Source organism: Hetaerina americana, unplaced genomic scaffold, assembly GCF_022747635.1.
Source record: "Hetaerina americana unplaced genomic scaffold, ioHetAmer1.1.p SCAF_34, whole genome shotgun sequence".
Classification (NCBI taxonomy): Eukaryota; Metazoa; Arthropoda; class Insecta; order Odonata; family Calopterygidae; genus Hetaerina; species Hetaerina americana.
In genome coordinates, this window is record NW_027286919.1 from 508224 (window position 1) to 534137 (window position 25914).

Sequence of the window (25914 nt, forward strand, 5' to 3'; positions counted from 1 at the left end):
TGAATTCAATTCCTCCTTAACCATTATCCCGCATATAACCAGAGATATGCTATGAAAACAAAATCAATTTTTAAATAAATTAATTTAAATAGTTACAATGGAATGAATAATTTGAATATAAATTACAATAAATTATTAAGGATGGTATTCCCATTGAAGAATAAGAAATCCAGGAATAAATCTCATCTCTCCATGGAATGAGTAGCCAATCTGCTTGCATTTCATTCATTGAAGAATAAAATGTTCCGCGTGGAAGTGTAATACAGCTGCTTCTTTTCTAAATATACATTGATGACTTAAGCTCACATGTAAATAGCAAACTCGGATTATTTTCTGACGACACGGTCGTAAAGTGAAATAAGGGGCCCTTCACATTACGAACTATTCACTTTCGTTCAAATCATTATCATTTTTAACGTGCCTAGCGGATTTTCTCTGGACTTTATTTAATTCTTTTTGCCAAATTTTCTCCCAAGGATCCCAAATACTTGCAGCATATTCCAAATGAGGTCTAACTAGAGCAAAATAACACCTCTCTTTAACTTTTTCATTACATTTCCCCACCACCCGTTTTATGAAGCCAAGTTTCTTTAAAGCTTATCCGCATATAGTCCTGATATGTGCTCCCCATGAAAGGCGTGGTGTTAGAACAACCCCCAAATATTTAACTTCATTGGCCTTAGTCAGTACTGAACCCCCTATTTTGTAGTTTATATCCTGTTATTCGCTTCCTTTATTCCAAAATTTCAAAACTGCGCATTTATCTATATTAAGTGTTAATCCCTATGTATTTCCCCATTCCAAGATATTCTCTAAGTCTCTAGAGAATAGCTCGCGATCTAATTGGCTCGTTATTTCCCTGAATACCACCGTGTCGTCAGAATATAACCTCAGATTGCTGCCAACGTGTGTGCTTAAGTCATTAATAGGTATTAAGAATAGAAGAGGCCCTATTACACTTCCCCGGGGAACGCCCAAAGTTACATTTCTATCCGTTGAACCCATCTATGACTGCTATATGTTTTTGCGATTTGACAAGAAGTATCCAATCCAATTAATTATTTACTCATTGATTCCATGGTATTTAAGTTTATGTAAGTGTTTACGGTGTTGGACTTTATCGAAGGCTTTTTTGAAATCCAGGAATACTGCATCGACTTGTGTGTTGTTTTCTCCCGATCTAAGTATATCGTGAATGAAGAGACCAAGTTGTATTTCGCAAGATCTACTATTCCTAAATTCGTGCTGTTTGTGGGTTAGTTTTTTCCTGCCATCAAGAAATCTCAAAATGTTAGTGGCAATAATATGCTCCAATATTTTGCAGGAGATCGATGTTAAAGAAATGTGTCGGTAATTGTTTGGTTTGTCCCTATCGCTGCCTTCATTGATGGGAGTTATATGGGCTAGATTCCAGTCGCGAGGCACTGAGAAACGTTCACGTGTATGAATTAGTGGGTTTTGCATGCGATCTTATTCTTAATTACGAGTGATGACCTAGCACCTCCCGCCATCAGTCCTTGCAGTGGCTTGCGGGATCTATTTAGATGTAGATAGAATGTAAAACACCATATAATGGGCGCGTAGGCATTTTGCGTCGAACGAATTCAAGGAAGAAAGAATTTTCTCCGCTGAAGTGTCTTGCGAGACAAGAACCGAGATTTCTATGTCATATCTATGAGGGAAATATCGCGTGACTCCTGCTTGCTCTTAATTTGCCAAATGTACAAGCATGCCCCTGACTATCACACACAATTGGATCTCCGTTCGACTTGACGGATAAAAAGGAAAATCATCATCATAAATTAGAAATAACTATCCCCGCTGGCTCATATAAAGATGAATTAATCATCAAAAATAGTCTTCCTTTGTCATGTTTTTGTCTATTACACTAATTACTCATAGGGTTTTCACCAAGATGAAACTGCAATATTGACTACTAGTAATCAACTCATTCAAAGATCAAAATGAAAATGAGATTACTTAGCAATGAATCAAATAGTGTATGTATTTATTGTAAGCAACGTTTATCCAATGAAAGGTCCAGTTCTAATCATAATATTAATGAGTACTTATAATTTGCAAGTTTTCACGTACTATGCATTTGCATGTGGTATATTTACTTTTTACGGTTGTTGACCTAACACCCCCCGCCACACGCCCTTGCGGCGGCTTGCGGGGTATTATGTAGATGTAGATGTACTAAAATAATAGGTTTATACCAAAAAAGCTCTTACTGGAAACCACCTTTCCCATGTGTTGTCATTATTATCACACGGTAATATACCGGTTAACGTTGGTTTCTTTAATTACACAACGACCAAATAAATATTTTGTGATTAAAAACAAAGCAAAATCCAACAACCTACTCTACATCAGGTCCCTCTTCATCTTTCTCTATTCATCTCGTCCCACATCCCTATCCTGTTCCTTCCCTTTCCTCATTTGGCTAACATTCTCCCCTCTATTATAGTCTTCAACATCCGAATACCGATCACTACATCCCTCATCCGCTTTTCCTACCTCCATAGGATTTCTCCCAACGAACCCCTCTCTTCGCCCAACATACCAAGTACTTTCCCATTTCTTTTCTTTTCGATCGATTTCACCTTCTCTATTCTTCTCCATGCCCACATTTTGAAAGTCTTCAATCTACGTCCATCATCCGCATCATCAGCAATGACCACGTTTCCGCGCCGTACTACACCTTAGCTACACTCCATATCAATGTTTTTACGAGTCTTTTCTTAACATCCTTACTCAACGTCCCTCTCATCAACTCCCTCCTCCTTGTGAAAGCCTCTTTACCTAGCGCAAATCTTATCCTTACGTCCATACTACTTTGACCATGTTGGTACAAAACACTTCCGATATACGTAAGCTGTTCTACCTGCTCTAGTTTTTACCCTCCTATTTTAATGTTAAGCTTGGCCTTTTTCTTTCTAGAAAATCGCAAAACCTTGTTTTATTAGTATTGATTTTTATCCCATATCTGTCGCACTGAATTTCCAATTAACTCAGCAATGCTTGCACCCCTTGGCTGACTGATAAATTAGAGCTTGGTCATCAGCAAACCTAACTGATTTTACAAATTCCCTTCTGACTTTAATTCCTACCTCCAGTTCTTCCCATGCCTCTTTAATCATTTCCTCAACGCGTACGTTTAAAGCGAATTATATGGAAAACGATGATGTTGCCGTGAAACTGGCTGTTAATGTCCTGGTACTAATTCATGCTGATTCTATAGCAAATATTTTGGCGTAGTCGAAACCACTACAATTTAATTACTCATCCAAAGGGACTTCGCGTTTGGAATGCGTGCGTTGGACTGACTGGTGGCGAAGGGAGTCCTCGCCAACCGTCGGCAGGTGTTCTAGAATCCCCAGGGTGGAGGGCGTTTGAAATGAAGCGGATGGGGTCACATGGGGTGTGGTCCCACGCCGCTTTCCTCCGTCCCCCCCCGCTGCCGCATCTCCGTCCCCCAACAGCCTGCCGTTCGCTTTGTCTTCACGGGATCCGCCCGATAATGGGAGCGCAGTTAATGCTGTTTACGCTGCAAACGGCCGTTCAAGTCTTCGGCATAATTTGTGCCGTCGCATACTCGTCTGTTTATTCGAAGCGATTAAGGCGAGAGGTCCCTAATTTTGCTGTCAAATATGAATTGGCTGATGATTACAGCCGTGAGTCATTTCCCAAAACTTCATCATTTGTCCAATAGCATTTATTGTGCCGAGAAATTACAGAGCGACTCAGACAATATTAGAAAATTTTTTAGATTTGACATCGTTTAAACGTGAATCTCCCTTTCTTCCCCCAGGTAGCGCACATCTTCCTCCATCCAGGGGGCAGATTTAATCTTTAAATATTCCATTGAGAGATGGAAGGTCCATTATTCGTTATTTAAAAAAAAATAATGGAAACCTAACACCCGATGCCCTTAATACATAAAATAATGTATCCTGGTGGTACAATGCACATTATTCTTGTTTATGACTATTTTATATTAGTTAATTTTGGGTAATGTTTTCAGTAGTGAAGCTCACGCTTGGTGTGTGACTTTATCTTTCCTCGTACTGTGCATGCCTAGAGTAGATACACCCCCTGCCACGCACCTTCCCGGAGTCTTGCAGGGTATTATTTAGATGTAGAAGTACCTTCTTTCGTGTAATTAACTTTGCTACAGTTCATGATCCAACAAATCTTTAAAATTGTGAAAGCAGGAGTGGTGTCATAACACCCCCCGCCAAACGCCATTGCGGCGGCTTTCGGGGTATTGTATAGATATGGATGAAAAAGGATCAATAGCGGTCCGTGAACACTTCCTCCTGCGACACCCAACGGGCCGCATATTGCGTCGGATGATACTCCATCCGTCACAAACCTTTTCCGGTGGCCTATTAATAAATGCCTTATTTATTATATTAATAAACCCTTATTTATCCCGAAGCTTCCGACTTTTGGAAGAACTTCCCATGAGACCCTTTGTCAAATGCCTTTTTAAAAACTAAAAATATTGGATTAGCTTAAATACTATTTTCGCTCGAAACAAAAATATCATTAACAAAAAATGCCTGTTGGGTCTCGAAGGGTCTATCGGAAACTTAAGTTGGTTTCTTATCAATAAATTCTGAGAGTCGTTTACTTCATGATTCATTTCTGCAATATAAATTATACTCGTAACTATTCACTTCTCAATTTACGGGAATGTCTATCTCAGTGCACAATTTAACAGTTCACAATGTGAGCAAAGTAGAAGAACCATAGTTTGCACACCCTGGAACAGCAGGATGAGTTCTGAGTGAAGGGACGTTTCGACACCAAGGCCCTACCCACCACCACGCTAGGCCGAAACGTAAGTTACAAGGTCCGTCCCAAAAGTAGAAGGACTTGGTCAATTCCAAAAAATATATCGATAGAGTTGATACATTCTCTCAAAAGTCTCCAAGTTAGCCTCTTATGAGTCCCGACACCGCTGCCAGCGGGATTTCCACGCCTCTTACGCCTTCTGGAAGGCGGCGCCTGTAGTTCTGCTAAGCTCCATCGTCACGACCTGTTGTAACGCCTCCACCGAGCGGTGTGAGATCCTTCCATTACGTATTTGAAGCAAGGGAAAAGGAATAAGTCTGGTGGGGTATTATCCGAATAAACTAGATCCTCACTCGCATGGTCGAGAAGCTCTTGGCAGATCTCCGCGCGAGCTTCCTTTTGTTCGACCGAGAGCACTCGCGACACCATCTCCCAATGCACACACCTCTCTCTCGCCCCCATGTCTCAGGCCGATGGTTCAAGGTTTGCCAAGTCTATCACAAACCATGGGGACACTACACATGCGACCCCTGTCCAACGAAGCCTTCACTCTTGCAACTTTCCGAAACAGCTTGTGCCGCTCAAAAACATCCGAGTAGTAGTTGTTTTTAGGGTAGGCGACCGACAGCTAAGGTCATTTGCACCATAGGGGATGAACAGGGTGGAGAGAAACACGGCGTCGGCATTAGCCTACTCTTTACGAAAGGCGCCAAGGGGTCCGCAGTTTAACTTCCCATCCGACGGACGGCGTACTCACTCAAAGTGCCCTCCACAAAGCACTTCAAGTAGGGATCGAGATACCTCTGAAAAATATTCAACACCGCCGGGATTTGAACCCGCGCCCTCAGGGTGGGAAGCCAGTACGTTAGCCCCCGCACCATCTCGATCCCCCTCACAAATATCCGATCTTCCAATGATGCTATCACTATTAGTTTCCTTGAGTCACCGTCTATTCGAGAAAAAATGAGTCACACCACTTTTGGGACCCACCTCGCACGTTTTAGTAAGCCCTAGCACTTAAATCGAGAAAAAGCAACACACGGGTTGATGCATTATTTCTGGATTTCAAGAAAGCCTTTGGTTAAGTCTCGCACCATAAATTGTTACAGAAACGAAAATGCATTAGTATCAATGAGAATATAATAAATTGGATAACAGACTTCTTGTTAAAAAAAGCAAAAAATAGCATTTATTGATGGGTTTTGCTCAACGGAGGTGGATGTATCTTCGGGTGTTCCCTAGGACGTGCTGTATGGCCGCTTCTATTCTTGATTTACATCTACATAATACATCTAAATCTACACGATGCCCCGCAAGCCATGGCAAGGGCCTGTAGCTAGGGGTGTGACGTCACCACCCGTAAACGAGAATCAAACCTATTGAAAAATCAACAGATACACAATATACATTTTTTAATTAAGCTCATAAGTTAGTAGTAATAATCTTAGATATGTATGTATTATTAAAACTCATTGCGCCTTAAAAGGGTCACATTTGGCAACAGAATATATTCTGCAAGACATATTAACGTGAGAAATGGTTCAAATTGACCTCTTTACTATTTCTGGCATGAGGTATGACTATGTCACTCACCACTCGCTATCTCAGATTCAATTATCGATTACCCCCTTGCGGAGATCCCGTAAATTCTAAATAGAAGCCGTTTTAGCATCGGCAGATTCCTTAACATTTAATGCTATAACGTTCTAGTTCAAAATTTATGAAAAACATGAAATGAATTATTACCTCAAAATGTTGTCAGTAATTTATTTACTGCTATACTTTAGATATTTTCGGAAAAGATATTTAAGCATACTGAGACAAACCTATGAAGTATAGCTTTCAAAGCTTTCAGCGTGTCACGCGACTCTCATTCTCGACATTGGAGTGTATCTGTCTTCATATGTTGCGACTCTAATTATAGTCTATTGCATTTCATTTAAGATAAAAGCACTAAAACTTTGAATTTGGAAAGCCTTATATTGAGTCTATAGATCACCTATGATGCTTTACGACTATGAAGTTTACCCGCGGCAATAAATACGCTAAGAAAAGCTCAATTCCTCTGTGCAATGTTGTTCCATTCGATGCTACCGTAAAGATGACCGTGATGGTACGAGCAGTCTATCTGCTTCACTGTTTTCATTTCAGCGCGCACAAGTTTCAAAGCGCTTTTATTCATGAATATTAATAATACTTCTCTCGCACTCTCAATTCCCGAAGATTTATCTGCTAGTTCAGGAATTTCATGCTCAATATTTCTCACAATTATGTCACTACAGAGATGCGACCGACTTTGTGCTCCAATTCAATCCTTACTTAGCTGTAGAATAATAAAAAATATATTCCTTTCCTCTTCTTAATCGTCTCCCTCGCCTGTTTAAGCAGCATTCATTATCCCAAATTATTTCAAATCTTTCTGATTATCATTCCAATCTGAGTCTCTTTATTCACCCTCGAGCAGAAGTACAATTCAGTCTACTTATCTGAAAGAGCTCGAGAGACCATCCCGTCGTCTGTAAACAATTATTATTGTATTTCCATTTTTTTAAGAGTCAATTTAATACTTATATTCTGTCGGTCACTCAAACACTTGTCAAAAACATCGCTACGGTTCAAGGGAATAAAATGTGCGAGGGAAGAGTCGTGGCTCGTTCACTTCAAATGGACTCCGACACTTTTTGGCTGGAGGATGGTGGGAAATCACTCCACAATTATTTGTTAAAATGATAAAATGATGTTTTCAATGAAATTGAAAGTTGGTAGTTACATCTACATCAACAAAATACCCCGCAAGCTGTCACAAGCATGTGTGACGGGAGGTGTCAGGTCACCACCCGTGAAGTAGAATAAAACCACATGCAAAACAAAATATTGTTACTTCCTCACAAATATTAGTTTCATCTTGCATTCGATAAATTTTCATCACACGAAAGAAAGTACTTACATGGGACAATATTCAATAACAGGATACGTATATTCAAATAATGGTTTATAACTTTCAAGAAGATGGGTGTCTTAAATAAAAAGAATAGCACGCAGGAAGAAACATGCAAGATATCGACAAACATATACACTACCAATTCTAATTACCTCCTACGCGATGGATGTCATGTCTATTGTGATCCGCAATGCTTCGAGGAAAAAATGAAATTTTAAATCTATCCGCTCTGCAATAAATCTCCCTGATTTTACGATGGTGTAGTAAGTGAGGGCCTGCAATATGTCCTTAACAACCTCAGATAAGTAATCTGCATCAAATATAAGCGGAATATTTAACCTGGATTTAAGCCTTCGGTCAACCAGTGGCTCCCATCCTAAATCTTTCAATAGTATTATGACATTCCTAACTTGTCCATAACAATCTTTCACAAACTTAGCTGCTCTCCGTCGCACTCGACCTAGTTCCAAAATTAAGCCTACTTCATGAGAATCCCATATACTCGCAGCACACTCACGGTGGGGACTAACTAACGTGGATAAATTCCCAAAAACAAAGAGGCTGTTTTTTTTTTAAATCAATTACGCACGAAATGAGTCCATGCTATAATAATTATTACTATTACGCAAACTTATGTTGGTTCCCTGCCGAGCCTCTGGCCACTTATGAGTTTTACTGACTTCAGATTACTCGGGAATGATAATTATGTGCCCGTCAGTTTTATAGTAATGCGTTTTTAGTACTTTTCCGTTTTTATGTTTATCTTATGGGCGGAGGAAAACCCACTGGAAAATTACTCATCCAAATAAAACCTTTTAATAGGATCCTTATTCCCATTTCTTCAGTGCGAATATGACCAGATATAATAAAGCGGAGAAGTGTACTTATCCAAAAGCAAGCTTCCAGACGAAGGCAGGATGTCCCACTGGTGTTGGAGAAGAGGGTATATCAATGTAAAACCCCGCAAGGGTGTGTGGCGGGGGAAAGAGCAGGGTAGAGAGAGAGGACTTTCCCGGGTGTCGCCCTCTGTCGTGTGGGGGTGGCCGAGAGAGTGCGCCGAACCGCCCTCTACGAGAGATGGAGGAGGGAAAAGGCGTCCTCTCCCCGGAATGAAGTTCTGGTGTCCCTGTATTTATAATGACGACAACTCGTAAATTCATAATACTATCTAGGAGTATTGCTCCATTTGAGCTAGTGTCTTATAGGAATATACGTTGTTCTCGCGGTGCCTTAATTTCCTGTCAAAGAGTGATACTCTCGCCACAATGATATCAACTAAATTCACATCTACTTAATACCCTGCCATACGCTGCAAGGACGTGTGGCGGAGGGTGTTAGGGCACCACCCGTAATTAAGAAAAAAACCGTATGCAGAAGCCACAAATTTATACAGTCCACAAACAAACCATGGTATACATTCATGCAAAAATCCTTGCAGCCCACACATGCAAACATAAAAACTACCAAATAACATAAACATGCACCTACCCATCAACTACTACTGACCTTGCCATTTTCCATTTAAACTCCATGCGAAACCTTAGAAAGTGAATATTTGGGTGCCAAGCGTAAAAAGCTCTTTGCACGTGCTAGCAATGTGCACCAAAGAACATACCTGTATTATGCAAGCCATCTTGAATCGATCCGCAAACTTCCGGAAGGCATATTTTTCATAAGGAAATATACCCAAAACAACGGCTAAAATAAAATAACATTACTGTGTTTCGCCAATTAAAATTCTCTTGTATGCATGCCACCACTAATAACAATTAAACTCTCAGAATAATGGTTATTCTCCACCCTAACAAAGATACAAGACATTTTTTCCGAAATTTTCTGTAGTCGGAAACTATTCAGACCACCCTCGTAGTTGCGAGTGCTATTGTTTCCCCTGTTTCCATAATGATAAATAATTCAACACTGATACTTCTCAATATATTTCAACAGATGATAAGAAATACACTAGCTCTTTACAAATCCAATAATTAATTTTATCGCAGGCCAAAGTACCTGTTTCCGCATTGGAAAAACACTTACTTGTAATTCGTATAGTAGATTCTAAGGATCGCTAGTAAAATTTTCACGTCCGGGATAAAATAAATATCTTCATTCAATACCAGATAAATTTTGATATGCCTAGCGCTCAAGTCAATCTTTTAAAACCCAAATAAAAAACTTGCAAAATATACTCCAAAATAAAATAATGCAAATAAAACTTCAGCTCATGCTTAGAGGTGAAACTCAAGAGTATGAATAGAAGGAATGATCTGGGGGTGAAATAATGGCGAATGGGTGAAAGAAGTGGGAAGGATAAAACATGGTCCAGGGTGAAAAGAGAGAGAGAGAGAAAGGGCGTTGGGATCGAGAAGTCTGAAGGAGGAACGGTGAGGCGGAGCGAATGCGAGCGAGAGTGATCGGGAATTGAATCGGCGGAAAAGTGGCAGCGGGGGGGGGGGCGGGCGGGGCGGAGGGAGATAAGGAGATGAAATTATTCATGCGGAGGAGGGGCGTTGGAAGCGATAAGGGATGAGAGGTTAGGGGAGGAGAGTGGGAGAGATGGAGGGAGGACGTCGAATGTGGGGAGGGGGTGAGGAAGAGAGAAAGAGAGAATGGGAAGAGGGGATTACGGGGGTGCGCCACCCCCTGCGAGAGAAGACAGTGATGGATGGGTAGCGGACAAAGGGACGTGGACCGAGGGGAGGAGAGCGCAGGGGAGGGGGCGGAAGATGAATGAATTCCAGCGGTGGGTGACGCACTGACCCTCGGCACTTTCAGGGTACCCTCTCCGATGCAATAATCAAAAGGGCATTTACAACAGGGTCCTAACTAAAGGTTCGCTCCCGTCCGAATGCTTCGGGGAACATCGATGCACAGCCAAGTAAGTGAACGCAGTCCGAGACGGTCCATTTCACTTTACTTTGAGCCCAGCTGTAATTTTTAAATTCGGAAAACTAAGTCTATGGGGAATGTTTTCCCTTTTGGTCCGTTGCGAAACCCTCGCCCAATGCGAAAGCCAATCCCACGCCTTACCATTAACCAAGATGCAAAAATTATCCAATTTTAAAAACTGAGATCCCATCCCTCTCTCACCCAATTCTAACTTTCTCTCAAACAAACACACACTCCAATTCCAACACGTGCCCCTCCAGCAATGTATTTTACCTTATGAAGTACTAAATATGCCCTGAATTCTGCATTAGACATTGCACCACACCCCTGAATATTAGGATCAATAACCACCATCACTCATGTAAGAACTCTTCCCTGTCTGACATGCTGCCAAATAAAAAACGCACCACAACAACCTGTTTGACAATTGCTGGAGCATCTCCATTTTACCTCCCTATCACCCTTCGACCTTCCACTCAAACTTAAGACAATCAAATAGACTTTTAGTTTCCTGGAACGACGAAGAGATTAAAATTAGACATTAATTACACTGGAAATAATATTAGGCATTAATCACTTCACCCTACTTGGACTTTTCATTCGCTGATCTCCACCAGAACCTTCCCCCTCCCACTCTTTCCTTCCCAAACCTATCATTTATCCTCCTCCCCTCGCTCATCTTCCTCCTCAATTCCTTCTGTCTGCACAGGAAGCCGGTCCTTCGAATTGAATATTTCGTAATAAATGTGAGTATCCGTTCTATGTGTTTTTCTATACTGTTGTTTGCCAACGCCAACACGACCCCTTCTTTGAATTATTATTCACATCCGTGGGGTTTTCTTTTCTGTGAGTACATAGACACACGAAGTTTTCGCTCGCGAAGGAAGGAGAACAAAATTTCCTAGTTAGTTCCTCTTGAAGAAATGATTATTTTTAGAAAATAAAATGAAAGAACAAATAACTGTGTTTATGGTTTATGTTTATATATATATATATATATATATATATATATATATATTTATATATATATATATATATACATATATATATATATAAATAAATATATATATAAATAAATATATATATATATACAGACGCACATACATATATCCTTCCCCGGACTACAACCTTGACGTGGCGGAAGAGCTGTTGCGTCCCGATGACCCCTAAAGCTGTGCTGGCGGGAGTAATAATAATTGCTCCTGGTAGGGCCACCCATCGTCGGTAGGCCGAAGGTTAGCAGCCAGTCGAAAGGTAGTCCACGCAGCGTCTGTTCCTCAGTGAGGCGGCTGCAATGGCGTCTGACCCCAGTGGGGCGGCCAGTAAGTGATGGTGTCACGTTAAAAACACCATTGAGGAAGGCAACGGGAAACCACCTCAATTATCATTCCCTAGATTTAAATGATGGACAATAGAGAGATTTTGAGTCCTGGCAACTACGGGGCTCGGCGTAATTGGCCGTGTTGCGGGATGGGTTTCGTGGGATGACGACTGCGGAAGTCTTGCCTCCCCCGCTGCCGGGCACGACACACGGCCGATTTGGCCGAGCCCCGTAGAAGCCTAAGCTCAAAATCTCATTGGTGACCATCATATTTATCTTGGCAATGATAATTGAGGTGGTTTCCCGTTACCCTCCTCCAAAGTGTTTTAACGTGACACCATAAGTTATTGGCCGCCCCTCTGAGGTCAGACGCCAGTGCATGGACTACTTTTCGTCTTGCTCCTTACCTTCGACCAATCTGGCATGGTTGACCCTACGAGGGCGGACATCAATACCTGAATTAATACCGAAGACATCCTGAAGTACTTCTATGTAGTCGGGATTGTTATCAATTAGATGAGACATGGTGTAGCATGCAATTTATTACTATCAGAACACCTACCTGATGGCTAGTTTCAAATTATTTGTCTTCCTAAAATAAGGAAAATACTTTAAAATACTATGGTATCAATGAGAAAATTATTAATTCGATTAGAGACTTCTTGTCAAATCGGAAACAAAGAGTAGTCATAGATGGGTTGTGCTAAACGGATAAATATGTAACCTCGGGCGTCCCCCAGGGAAGTGTAATAGGGCCTCTTCTGTTCTTAATATGAATTAATGAATTAAGCACACACGTTGGCAGCAATCTGAGGTTATATTCTGACGACACGGTAGTGTACAGGGAAATAAGGAGCCAACTAGATCGCGAGCTACTCTCTAGAGACTTAGACAATATCTCGGAATGGTGCAATAAATGGGGACTAACACTTAATATAGATAAATGCGCAGTTTTGAAATTTTGGAATAAAGGAAGCGAGGAACAGGATATAAACTACATAATAGAAGGTTCAGTACTGATTACGGCCGATCAAGTTAAATATTTGGGGGTTGTTCTAACACCACGCCTTTCATGGGGAGCACATATCAGGACAATATGCGAATCAGCTTTAGAGAAACTTGGCGTCTTAAAACGTGAGGTTGGGAAATGAAATGAAAAAGTTAAAGAGATGTGTTATTTTTCCCTAGTTAGACCTCATTTGGAATATGCCGCAAGTATTTTGGATCCGTGGGAGAAAATTTGGCAAAAAGAATTAAAGAAAGTCCAGAGAAAATCCGCTAGATTCGTTAAAAATTTTAATGATAAGAACACAAGGGTGACAGGTCTCTTAGGGGATTTAGGCTGGGAACCACTTGAAGTGCGGAGAGAACAAGCGAGGCTTAGACTTTTAGAAATGTTCAGAACAAACGAGTTTAACTATGACACTGAAGGAATTATAATGGCCCCACACTACTTAGGTAGATCAGACCACAAAGATAAAATAAGGGAGATAGATTCCAAGACAGATAGGTACAAATACTCATTCTTTCCCCGAACAATCAGTAATCATAATAGCAAGAAACCGAAGTCACTTTAGAAATATTAAAAACGTTGAATTTACAAGTCGGAACAAAGTTAAACACTGCAAAACTGTTAGGTATACCTTCAGGTGCACGTGTATCTAAGATGTATTATGAGAGTTTTCATGGGTGTGGGGTGTAAGTGTTCTTGCATGAATGTATGCCATGTTTTTCTTTGTGGATGTATGAATTTGTGGTTCTTGCATGCGGTTTTTTTTTCTTTTCTAAATTACGGGTGGTGTCCTAACACCCCCCGCCACACGCCCTTGTGGCGGCTTGTGGGGTATTAAGAAGATGTAGATGAATGCTAGTCAGGAGTGACAGGGGGCTCCATTATCACCTATTCAATGTATATACTGAGGAAACGGCGAGGGAGACATGGAAAGGGCTCCTGCTAGGAGTGTAAATAGGTGAGGAAATCTTCAAATCAGCTAGATTAGCAGATGATCAAGCGTTAGTCCTCCAGGTTAGTCGAAATGTTACAGTTACCAATTGGTACCATAGAGAATCAGGGTGATAGGAATGAGATGTAAATAGATTAAAAGAGAGCAAAGGTAATGAGATTTCAAAGAAATAGGAAGGCTAATACAAATATTAAAGTTAGGAAACATCAGATGGAGCAGGTCAAAACGTTCGTCTATTTGGGAAAGTGTATTTGGAGTAGGATAAGCAGTGGTAAATAGTCGTTTACAAAGAGTCGGGGGTTGATGACCGACGGAGGATCTTGCGGTAAAGATACGCAGAAAAGAATATTGAAAAATTGAACATGGAGAATAGTTTTGTGTGGTTCAAAAGTTTGTCGTTTAGAATATTGTTTGAAAGGTAGATGATCAACTTTCGATATGTCGCTCTGTGACCACTCTCGACAAGACGGAGGTTGAACCTATCGACTATTTCCTCTTCTTGCATTTGCCCTTACCACTTCTTGGAAAGGGCAAATATTAGAAGCTGACGAAAAATTGAAGTCCGCCGTTGTGCACCGGTTCAATTCCCAGGTGGCGCACTTCCATGCTGAGGGATTGAAAAGCTGATGCATCGTCACAAAAAGTGCTTGGAAGTGAACACCGATTACGTATAGAAGTGAAGTAGGGGTGCATAAAAGTAAAACAACTAATCGACTTTTTTTTTAGGAAAAATATTTTCATGACCAAACGGACCTAACTTAAAAAATAACCCTCGTAAGTTACTATATCATCAGCTAATTATCTACATGTACGTTTGCGGTTAACATGAGAACTTAGGCCGCTTACGTGTACAATAATTATAATAATAATTCGGCTTTCTTCGGGCGAGATTAAGACTGTGGTAGTCCCTTCTTCCATCGAACCCATCGTCAAATACATTCAATGGCAACATAATTATATTTGAGTACTAAATAATATACAAAAGATCTAGATAATGAAAATCAATTAATACTGATAGGCAGAATTGTGGGAGAAACGGAAGGAATAAGGTTAGAGGGTATGTAATTTGCAAATCAGAGTAGAGGGGCCATATCCTTTCCATGTGCCACCTATGGTTTCCCACTTTTAGAAAGGTTCAGAACAAACGAGTTTAATTATGACACTGAAGGAATTATAATGGCCCCACACTACTTGGGTAGATAAACCCCCAAAGATAAAATAAGGGAGATAGATTCCAGGACAGATTGATACAAATACTCATTCTTTCCCCGAACAATCAGAAATCATAATAGTAAGAAACCGAAGTAACTTTAGAAATATTAAAAACATTGAATTTACAAGTCGGAGCAAAGTTAAACATTGCAAAGCTGTAGGTATACTTTCAGGTGCATGTGTATGTTAGTTGTTAAATTGAGTGTTTGCTTGTGTGTGGGGTGTAAGTGTTTTTGCATGAATGTATGACATGTTTTTTTGTGGATGTATGAGTTTGTGGTTCTTGCATGCGGTTTTTTTTTTCTTCTCTAAATTACGGGTGGTGTCCTAACACTCCCCGCCACACGCCCTTACGGCGGATTGCGGGGTATTAAGTAGATGTAGATGTAGAAGGAGGAAAGGTTCTAAATTAAATTGATTTAATTTGAATTCGATTTATAATTGTAGTACCTTAGCTGACTATGGCTGTTCTTCGGAACAGTTTAATTTTTATAAAGAAATATCATTAAAATATTGAATCTAAGATACCTTTATTTCAGAAAATATCCTAGTTTTGTATACATATCATTGAGAAACTAATTCCAAAGAAACTGCGAGAGATGCCGCAACCGTAACTTTAAACGAAGTCATCCGCTAATGTGCATTTCAATGCAACATTTTCAGAGTGTAAAAATCATTCGCCATGACTGGGATTGGAACCCAGATCCCTCAATATCCGGTCGAGTGCTTTAGCCACTTAAGCTATCGATGCGTCCTCTTAGACTCTGAAATTTTGGGAAATTTTATACTGTTTCGGCATCTCCCGCGATTTCTTTGGAATTTGTCAAAGTATAAACACAAGAAGTGTTTAAAAGTTGGCTTTAACCTTGTGGGCTGTGGCGCCTCGCGCACGAATACGAATGCCTGTGATATTGTGTGTACGGAATTTCGTCACCACATATAGTTCCTTTAAAAAAGCCCCAAAATTTCAGTTTAAGAGGACGCCTCGATAACAGGACGTGCCTGTGTTCACCGAGCGTCTTAAATTCGCCGGCGTCCGAGGCTTCGGCCGCCGGGCTTTGGAGAGCGGCACTGCCGGACTCTCTCGGAAATCGAGGTTCCGATCGTGTTTTGTTTCGAACGGCGGTTGACCGCCTAGTTCATCAAGAAGCGTGCAGTTTGACTCTCGACTTCTTCCGCCGGGAAGGCCGTGCCTTTGTTTTGTTTACTGGATCAAGACTGACCTTGACTCCTGGTGTAGAGCTGAGACTCCTTTTTATTTGCTACCGCCGGGTGCGTGTAGCGGGGAGGGAGTGCACACGGGTGTTTTTTTTTCTTTCTCTCTTGGAGTGCTTTCAGTGCGCTCTTCTTTATTTTTCGCGCTGGCGTGCTCCATTTGATTTGTTTCAAAATGGTCGGACGTCGCGTAAACACGCTCGCCTTGCAAGTTGATGAGAAGGCGAAGCCCCCAACTCCGTTGGAGGTCCACCTATTTACACTAGAGTCGCTGGGCCTCACACCCGAAGAGATTGTGGCGATCCAATTTGGATATAACCGCCATTTGGTATTCCTGAAATTGGCAACTGAAGCTACTATGAAGAGGATTCTAGATCTTATCCCACGAAAACTACCGTTTCCATCCCTAAATTATCCGAGGACGACGATTACCATTGACGAGACCTCCGGTAGCCCTTGTAATGTCAGGGTTCTTTGTCTCCCCGTGGAGACCCCATTGGAATATATAACAGGCGAGCTTCAACGTTTTGGAAAAATCCATCGCTCGTTGGAGAACAGGTGGGAGGGCGACAAAATGGCGCGCGTGCTGACAGGTATGAGAGTGGTGCGGATGACGCTCGAAAGAAATATTCCCTCGTACCTCCACATCGGTGGCAACCGGGCCATCATCATCTACGAGGGTCAGCGCCGCACCTGCGCCCGTTGCAACTAAGAAGGCCACGAGCGCAAGACCTGCCCTCGGAACCAGGGAGGAAAGAGCTATGCGAAGGCAATGTTTATGGCCTCCAATCCGAACCCCGCCGAGGAGATAGATGAGCCCGAGATGGCTGTGGAGGAGAGGGCGCGGTCCCTGATACTTATCGAGGGTGCGCCCCCGGCTGTACCCGCCGAACCCCCGCATCCCCCTCCACTTGGAGGGAATAGAGGATGTGGAGCTATTGGCTGTTGAAGAAATTTTCACAAGTAGAGAATCCTATAGCCAATAAAAATAATTAAGAAGAACTCCAATACCGGTATTTCGGTCACCTGGTGACCATCTACGGGGAGAATCAAATGGGGCCTTGAATTTGGAAGACTATGCACTGGGCACTGTCCAAAGTCAAGTTGACTTTGACAATCACTCACTTGACTTTGGACAGTGCCCAGTGCATAGTCTTCCAAATTCAAGGCCCCATTTGATTCTCCCCGTAGATGGTCACCAGGTGACCGAAATACCGGTATTGGAGTTCTTCCTAATTATTTTCATTGGCTATAGCATTCTCTTCTTGTGAAAAAAAATCTTGGAGGGGAATTTCAGAGGGAGCGAAAGTCGTCAACGGAAGAAAGGGATCCGAAGAAGAAGAGCACGGACGACACTGCACTGCTGATTTCGAACAACGATCAAGCTGCGGTCCCTACCAGCTCGGATACACTCTTACGACCACCGTCCGTGACCCCGTCAAATAGGACGGATTATCCTGGGCCCTCCCTTTCTCTGGCCACGCCGACGACGCGTTCTCCCCGCAATCCTTGCTTAACGGGCTTCCAAATCCCTGAGAATCACGGGTGACAGCGGGGGAGGATGTATCCGATTGCGACTGTCCCCCTTTCTCAACGGCGGGCCCCTCGATTACGGTATCACGGAAACAGAGAAAGTATCACCGGCCGCGGAAGTTGACACATGTACGAGTAAAACCTTTTTGACGTCAACAATCCCAGACATTCCATCGTCCTTCTCCTTTGAGGACAGCCAAGGTGTCGACGATCTTCCCAGGGCTACTCTAGAGGCGGACCAATTCGACCGATCTCCTCTGATTTCTCCCGACGGGGCCCCTTCGGCAAATGACCACCAGTCAGCCAACCCCCACCACCTTCCACCTTCTGGGCTGGAACGGCCCACAGCTTTGTTCGCTCGAAGAGGCCCCCCCGTGGAATGCCGCCGGGTAACCCGCTCATCGTAGAGACCACGGCTAGGTCTTCCTCTTCGGATGAGTTCGGAGGGGAGGTATGCGGCGACAACTCGAGACCTCGATCGTCGACCCGTCGGACGAAGCGACCCGGGAAGCGGCGAAGTACTCGTCGCCCGGGTTCAAGCCGCAACCGAAGGGACGTAAGCCACGACCAGGACTCTGGTAAGTGATTTTCGGTCCCCATAGCTGTCCTCTCATTCCACCAATGAATATTATTTCGCTTAATATTGCTGGCGTTTTAGCGCTTTAAAAATTGCAGTCCTCCAACGTTTTCTCCGCGACCTTAGGGCTAATGTAATCCTCCTTCAAGAGGTAAAGGAGGACATAGTCTGGGATGCAAATATCTTTCAGGCTATCGGCAATTTCGCCGAAAGTCATTCTGGCATCGCCACTCTAGTTAAAAATGGCATTCCGTTCTCTCATGTTCGCCGCCACCCCTCGGGCCGAATAACGTCCGCTATCGTGAATGGTATCCATATCACAAACCTTTACGCTCCCTCCAGTGAGCGCGCGAGGGCAGAGCGCGAAATATATTTCAATGAACTTCTCCTCCCCTACCTGTATTCCTTCTCGGGGAAGGCCATATTGGGCGGAGATTTTAACTCTATCTACCGCCGAGAGGATAGTGCCTCTAACAGGGATAGGGTGACATACTATCCAAGTCGGGCACTCTCACTGATGCTCAACTCCATCCGAGCGATTGACCTAATGCGTTCTTTTTCGCCGCTCCCGCCCCCTTCACGCGATCAGGGCCTAACTCTCGGACGCGGATTGACTACCTCTTCGTCTCGGCATCCCTAAAGAATGATGTCTAGACAGTGGACACCCTCCCGGTGTCCTTCTCTGATCACTGCGCAGTGATCATGAGAGTTACGTGCCCGGACACAACCCCGGGCGCGCACGTCCACCGCCGCGGCTCCGTGTGGCGCATGGACCTCCGCGTGTTGGAGGACGCGACTCGTCGTGATTCTATCCGCACCCGAGTGTGTGCACTGATCGCAGCACTCCGTACCGGTGCAAACCTCGCTCTATGGTGGGACGAGGTTTTCGAACCCCACATTGTCACCCACATCAAAAGACAAACTTTTGAGTGGCGTAGGGAAAAAAATTATACCATCTCCTTCTACCGCCGAGCGCTGGAAAAGCTCTTGCGTAAGGATGTGGCACCGGAGGGTTTCCACGCCCAAGTGCCGTCCCTAAAAAAAATTATCCTGGGCCACGAGCTCCAAAAATACGCTCCCCAAAAGTGGCAAAAAGAACTCGACACCGATAAAGGGGGCCCCCTAACGCTATCTGAGCTTCGGCGCTGGATGAAATCCAACTCTGGCTCCGATATAGACAGAATCCCTGTCAGAGAATCTGCCGCCGGTGACACCGACCTCCTTAAGGAAGCGGGCCGGCACTTTCAAAACACCTTTAACAGGTATCCTCCGTGGAAGGAGGGAGACACACCCCCTCTCCCTCCTCTCCTCCCTCTCCCTACGCTTTCTACAGATCAAAAAGACGATTTTTGTCGAGACAAAAGTTCAGACGAATTGGACTGCGTCTCCTCCATGTTCCCAAAGGGCAAAGCACCCGGCTTGGACGGCCTACCCTTTGAAATTTATTTAACGTACTGGGATGTTTTAAAGCCTATTTTAACCCACCTTTTTAACTGTATTTTGACTAGCGGCTCTCTGACTGCAAGCCAGCGGACCGCCGTGAAAAAGCTTATACCAAAGAAAACGCGGCCCAAGTCTTCAACGACTTCCGGCCAATCACCCTTTTAAACACAGACTATAAAATTATGGCGCACGTCCTACGATATAGAATGACGGCTGCTGCCCACATCGTCCTCTCTCTATTCCAGTACGCCGTGTCAAAAACGCGAAACATCTTCGATGCAGCACTTTTAATTCGCGGCATTATTTTTTCCGCGCCCTTGTATGGTGATCGTTTTTAATCACTGCTTGCTATCGATCTTGAGAAAGCATTTGATCTGGTCCGGATCGAATGGATTCTCACTGTGCTCAAGACGATGGCCTTCCCCGAGTACTTCATTCGTGCCGTCTCAACGATGTACACCGGAACATACTCTATAATTAGGATAAACAATCCCAACTCGCCGCCCATCCCCGTCCGGAACTCCGTTCGGCAGGGCTGCCCACTGTCAATGCTGCTGTTCGCCCTTACCTTAGACCCCATACTCAGACGACTGCAGAGAAATGGAATCGGGATACGCCGTCACGGCGCCGCCTGCCTGGGCGTCGCATACACTGACGAAATAACTCTCTTCGTAGACCACCCGTCCCACATGGCTCTAGCCCACGACATATTAACCTCATATGAGCAGGGTGGTATCTTCCTCAACAACCGGAAATCCAGGTTTTTGCTGCTGAAGGGCGACCGGCCCTCGACCTCCATCGGTTGGTCAGAAGCGCCCTCGCCCAAAATCTTGGGGTTCTGGTGGGAGAAGGAGTTGGCTCCCACGATTGAGCGAAACTGGGGAATTATTGACCATCATGTAAAATGGAGTGTTGGAAAGCTTTCACTCCCTTCCCTCCCGATCGTGACCCGAGTCCGCCTCCTCAACCAGATTGTCTTCCCAAGGATATGGTATATCGCCCATCTATGGCCCTTACCCACTAAATACAACGCATACTTTATTAGAGTTTCCAATCAAATGATCTGGAATGGCTACGTAAAGAAAGTGTCCCGAAACCAGCTCTATGGCCCGTTTGAGCAGGGTGGTCTCAATTTAACCGATACAGCTCTAAAGGCGAAGGTGGTCTACGCGAAGCTTAGCCTGCGCATCCTCGGCGGTGACGACGCGTGACGCAAGTCACTCCTCAAGGACGCGTGGCAGGAACACGCGCGCGACGAATGCCACCGGAGGGCATTTGATGAAACGAAAAAGGTCGCTTCTCTCCTGCGAGGTGGAGAAGAAATTCGGGTCAAGACCCTTTATGTCAGAGCGCTTACCGAGCAGCAAGAAAATACATCAAAAAGAACGATTTCTTGGAAAAACTGGGCGACCAGCAGGGCGAACGATGAGGCACGTAGTGGAATGTTTAACCTAATCGCGAACACCCGATTCGCCCCTTTGTCCGTCATGCGGTCGAAGGGACAACGTCGTGCATCTGGTCCTTGGATACAACGATAAAATCAGAGAATGGGAAGCTCTAAAAAAGATCTATAAAACCTGGGACGTGTTCCGTGGTGGTGCCATTACCGACATAAATCTGATCACCTTGATTTTTCGTCTCTTTCCAAGCTTCAAATCCTTCATAATGACCACCCTAATCTTGGAATTCACACAGATGAGAACCGCTAATAAACATTCCGCTAAAGGCATGCAAGCATTGGTGGAACGGATGTGGCTGCCCCCGGTACCGGACACACTTCGTCCGTGGTTAAACAGTTGTTTTTCTGAATAACTGTGCTCCAAATCTATCAATAATTCCAACCAAATGTAATGTTCCGTAATCCAAATATTTCCTTCTATATTTTGTGAACCCTGCCTTCATGATTTCCATCCACAGTATTGTTCATGGTCACAATTGTTTGATACAATGTATATGAATGTATGTCTATGTAAGTGTGTAACCATAATAAGCAAAAAAAAATTCTGTAACCATAATCTGTAAGCTGACAATGTGTACAATGTAAACACTAGCGGTGTAAGATACTAGACCGAACAAAACTAAATTGAACCATAGCTTAAGTGGCTAAAGCACTCGACCGGATATTGAGGGATCTTGGTTCGAATCCCAGTCGAGGCGAATGATTTTTACACTCTGAAATTGTTGCATTGAGAAATTATTTGAGAAAGAGCTCACAAGCCTAAGGTTTGATTGAAGATTAAATTTTTTGCATCAATTGGAAGAAGGTCGTCATTGCAATTACGTTATAAATTATTGATAGCCTGATTGTGCCAATGAAGGAGATACCATGACAATAAGATTCAAGAGAGTGAATAATCGACCACGGGATAAATATGATGCTTTTACAAGGAACGGTAAAGTATTATAATAATTGTAAAATACGGCAATGAGGAAGTTATTTGTAATTGCTCAATATCCTGGCGTGAGTTCTTCATTTTCTCTCACGTTTTTTAATAAGTATTCATCTTTTTGCCCTTACTAGTGCCCACCTCTCATGGATAAAGAAGCATATTTGACTTAGATATGGCTGTGAATTTCAGCCAATGAAATATTGTTAACATCATTTGATTTAATTAAATTATCTCTTCCTCACCGATATTTAAGAAACGCTAAATTTTAATATTTCTCGCCAGGTATTTGATTTTTGCATAAGAGTGTGCACCACTGTGGGTGTAGTTTTCCATGTTGTAGATTTTGCATATGGTATTGTTCCTTTTTATGGTTTTAAAATAACACCCCTTGCCAAACGCCCTTGCGGAGGCTAGCGGGGAATTATGTAGATGTAGGCATAGAATCACTCTCAGATACATATCGTTGCGGTGGCTTTCAAAAACAACATGTTTGAGTTCACTGATAAATTTTTATTTCTCCTTCAGTGAATGCAAATGCAGGAGTTGAGTATATGTTCTAAAACTCTATTCCAAATGGGATACTATCACAAGCACAGAATTATATCGTTCATTTATATATAAGTAAAATTTAGTTCTGTAATTATAAAATCACAACATGACAATCGAATTTCAATGGTTGTATGCATCCAGGAGCAGTTAAAAGCAAGGATACCTCTTCCAAAAGTTAAAAAATAATTTTCCTTTATTATTTTTAGACCTATTTTTGACAAAAAAATTGGGCGAGTAAAAATGCAAAAAAGAATAGTTTGCATTGAAAAGGATGTTTTCATAAATAAAATCAAGGCCTTTACCAAAACTACCGAGTTCAATTGAGGAAAAGTAGCCGAAAGTGCCTTGCATGAAATGTTATGTAGACATATGAGATCTTTTTTCGAAAAGGATATAGAGAAAGTATGGGGTGTCTGGAGATTTCAAAGCGTCCATTCGGAGAAGATTATTAAAAAACAAATGGTCGCTCAGGAATGGAAACATTTGAAGAATAGAGAGACATCTAGCTAAGGGAAACATTTGTAAAATAGCCTACCCAACCAGGCACAATTATGGGAAAGGAAGCGATTCAAAAACAGAGGGAGAGGGACAGAGAGGGAGAGGGAGAGAGAGGGAGAGAGAGGGAGGGAGAGGGAGGGAGAGGGAGGGAGAGGGAGGGAGAGGGAGGGAGAGGGAGGGAGAGGGAGGGAGAGGGAGGGAGAGGGAGGGAGAGGGAGGGAGAGGGAGGGAGAGGGAGGGAGAGGGAGGGAGAGGGAGGGAGAGGGAGGGAGAGGGAGGGAGAGGGAGGGAGAGGGAGGGAGAGGGAGGGAGAGGGAGGGAGAGGGAGGGAGAGGGAGGGAGAGGGAGGGAGAGGGAGGGAGAGGGAGGGAGAGGGAGGGAGAGGGAGGGAGAGGGAGGGAGAGGGAGGGAGAGGGAGGGAGAGGGAGGGAGAGGGAGGGAGAGGGAGGGAGAGGGAGGGAGAGGGAGGGAGAGGGAGGGAGAGGGAGGGAGAGGGAGGGAGAGGGAGGGAGAGGGAGGGAGAGGGAGGGAGAGGGAGGGAGAGGGAGGGAGAGGGAGGGAGAGGGAGGGAGAGAGAGGGAGAGAGAGGGAGAGAGAGGGAGAGAGAGGGAGAGAGAGGGAGAATGGGAGAGAGAGGAATGGCTGATAAGAAAAATGCTCTTAAGTTAAGATGAAAAGGTTGAAATAGAGAGAAAATGATGGCTAATCTCAAAAAGAAAGGCGTTATGTCAACACAAAAGCAGAGATACAGAATAGGAAACACAGGCAGTGGAGGACATCTCATTCTGGGGAAGGGGAGCTTGCAAGAGATAACTGTCCTTGATGATTTTCTTAACACAGTGAGTGTTTTTCCCAAGGAGAAAAACCGTTCGTGAGATCACGCAAAATAATATAACGATGTCATGGGAAATCAAACTATTCGATTTCATTTCACATGCCCATTTTATTTCTCGTTGGTTTCGATACTGAGAAGAGTCCTGCGCTGTGTTGCAGGTCCCTTTCGATTACCGACTTCGAGTCTTCCAGTCCTTTCGGGAGGGAATAGAAATTTAAAGGAAGGAAAAGAAGACGGCATTACAGTTAACGGAAGGTACTCCTTTGGCGCATGCGTCCTACCCCGCGGTTCCCACGGTCCCTTCCAAAGCACTCGGAGAAATTAAGACCCTTCTCCACTCGGAACGCGAGTAGGAAATCTCATCTCCCGTCATGGAGATCCCGCCTCCACTCCAACTGCACCCTCCCCTATGGGAACCGTGGGGGGTGTCTGGGCTGGAATACATGGCTAGAGTCGGAACCGCGCGTTGAAACGCTGCTCCCTTCGGAGCGCCTTTGATATTTGCCGTAGAAGTTAACACTCGGCGGGTGAACAGAGGGGGGGTTAAGGGGAGGTAAATGGTGAGACATAGACGGGGTCAAGTTCGAGGAACGTCCCATACATTTCGCGGAAAACAGAATGAACTCGAGGAAGAGGAGGACGGTGGAAGGGAGGTTGGGGGGGGGAGGGCTTGACCCCCAACACCACTTCACTTGTTATTCCCTCTTGCACGCTTGAATCTATCTCCCCAACTTCATCCATGCTCCACTCTTTCTCTCCCTCTGTCCTCTTCTCTTCACCCTACACCACGCCGGCTGCTGATTTCTTCCTTCTCCCCATGACAGGACTATCTTTCTTTAAACGATGCTATTGTCAGAGCGCATTACTTCACATTTACTGTCCGTGAAAAGCGCAAACGATTTCCATTAGGCTGTTTCTCATTCACTAGGGCCGACCAATAAAAATCGCCGTTAATTCCGCATTAGGTGAGCTCTCTGCAAAATGGGGATATGACGACCGTTGAAAGGAACAACCGAATAGAATCGAACGAAAGTACGAATCTCGGGAGAATAAATAAGAAGTGGTAGAAACACAGAGTACATTTTGCATGAAACACTTATCGTTTTACTTCGTTTCTTTAAGGGATTGTGTCCACTGTTTCATCATTTTGGAAGCATTAGGATATATAGAGTAGTAAAGCAAACAAAAATATCACTCGTATCACAGACCCGGGAAAAAGTATGGCTACTGTAATTCCTTCACATTTACGTTCAATATCTTGGAATCAGCTTGTTTTCATAAATCTTCCAATCAGGAAAAAGTTCAATATGTTTGAATTTGTGCTGCAATATGCCAATTTATGGTTATATTACTAATTTCAATGATGATAGTAAAAAATACCTGCGTAGAAAAATCAGGTATCTCTAAGGCAGGCAGAGATGTGGAGAATCCTTTTTGATGTGACCTTTCCGGCCAACTAGAAAACGTTATATTATTTTGTTATTACTAATTTGAGTGTAGATATCAAGATTGATTTGAACTAGAGATTCAGCTATCGCATCAGCCTTATCCGCTGTTAATGTATTGTATTGCAAAATTACTTATAGTTTAGTAGTATTCTGTACAAGACAGATTTTGGACACCGATTGAATTTCTTTTACGAATCCATGCCTAATAAGGTACAGCATGGGACTTAGCATTACAATACACTGGTCTTGAATTTTGCATACATTCTATCTCCCTTCATTCAGTCCAACATCATTAC

General features: G+C 43.4%; 1 protein-coding gene across 1 annotated transcript; it reads right to left on the reverse strand.

Moving 5' to 3' along the window:
* Positions 1–597: 597 nt before the first annotated feature.
* LOC139691406 (uncharacterized) lies at positions 598–1464 on the reverse strand. Its single transcript, XM_071589205.1, has 2 exons — positions 1300–1464; positions 598–663 (listed from the first exon to the last, which is right to left on the reverse strand). The coding sequence occupies exons 1-2, from the start codon at positions 1462–1464 to the stop codon at positions 598–600; spliced, it is 231 nt and encodes a 76-aa protein (XP_071445306.1).
* Between the last annotated feature and the right edge of the window lie 24450 nt (positions 1465–25914).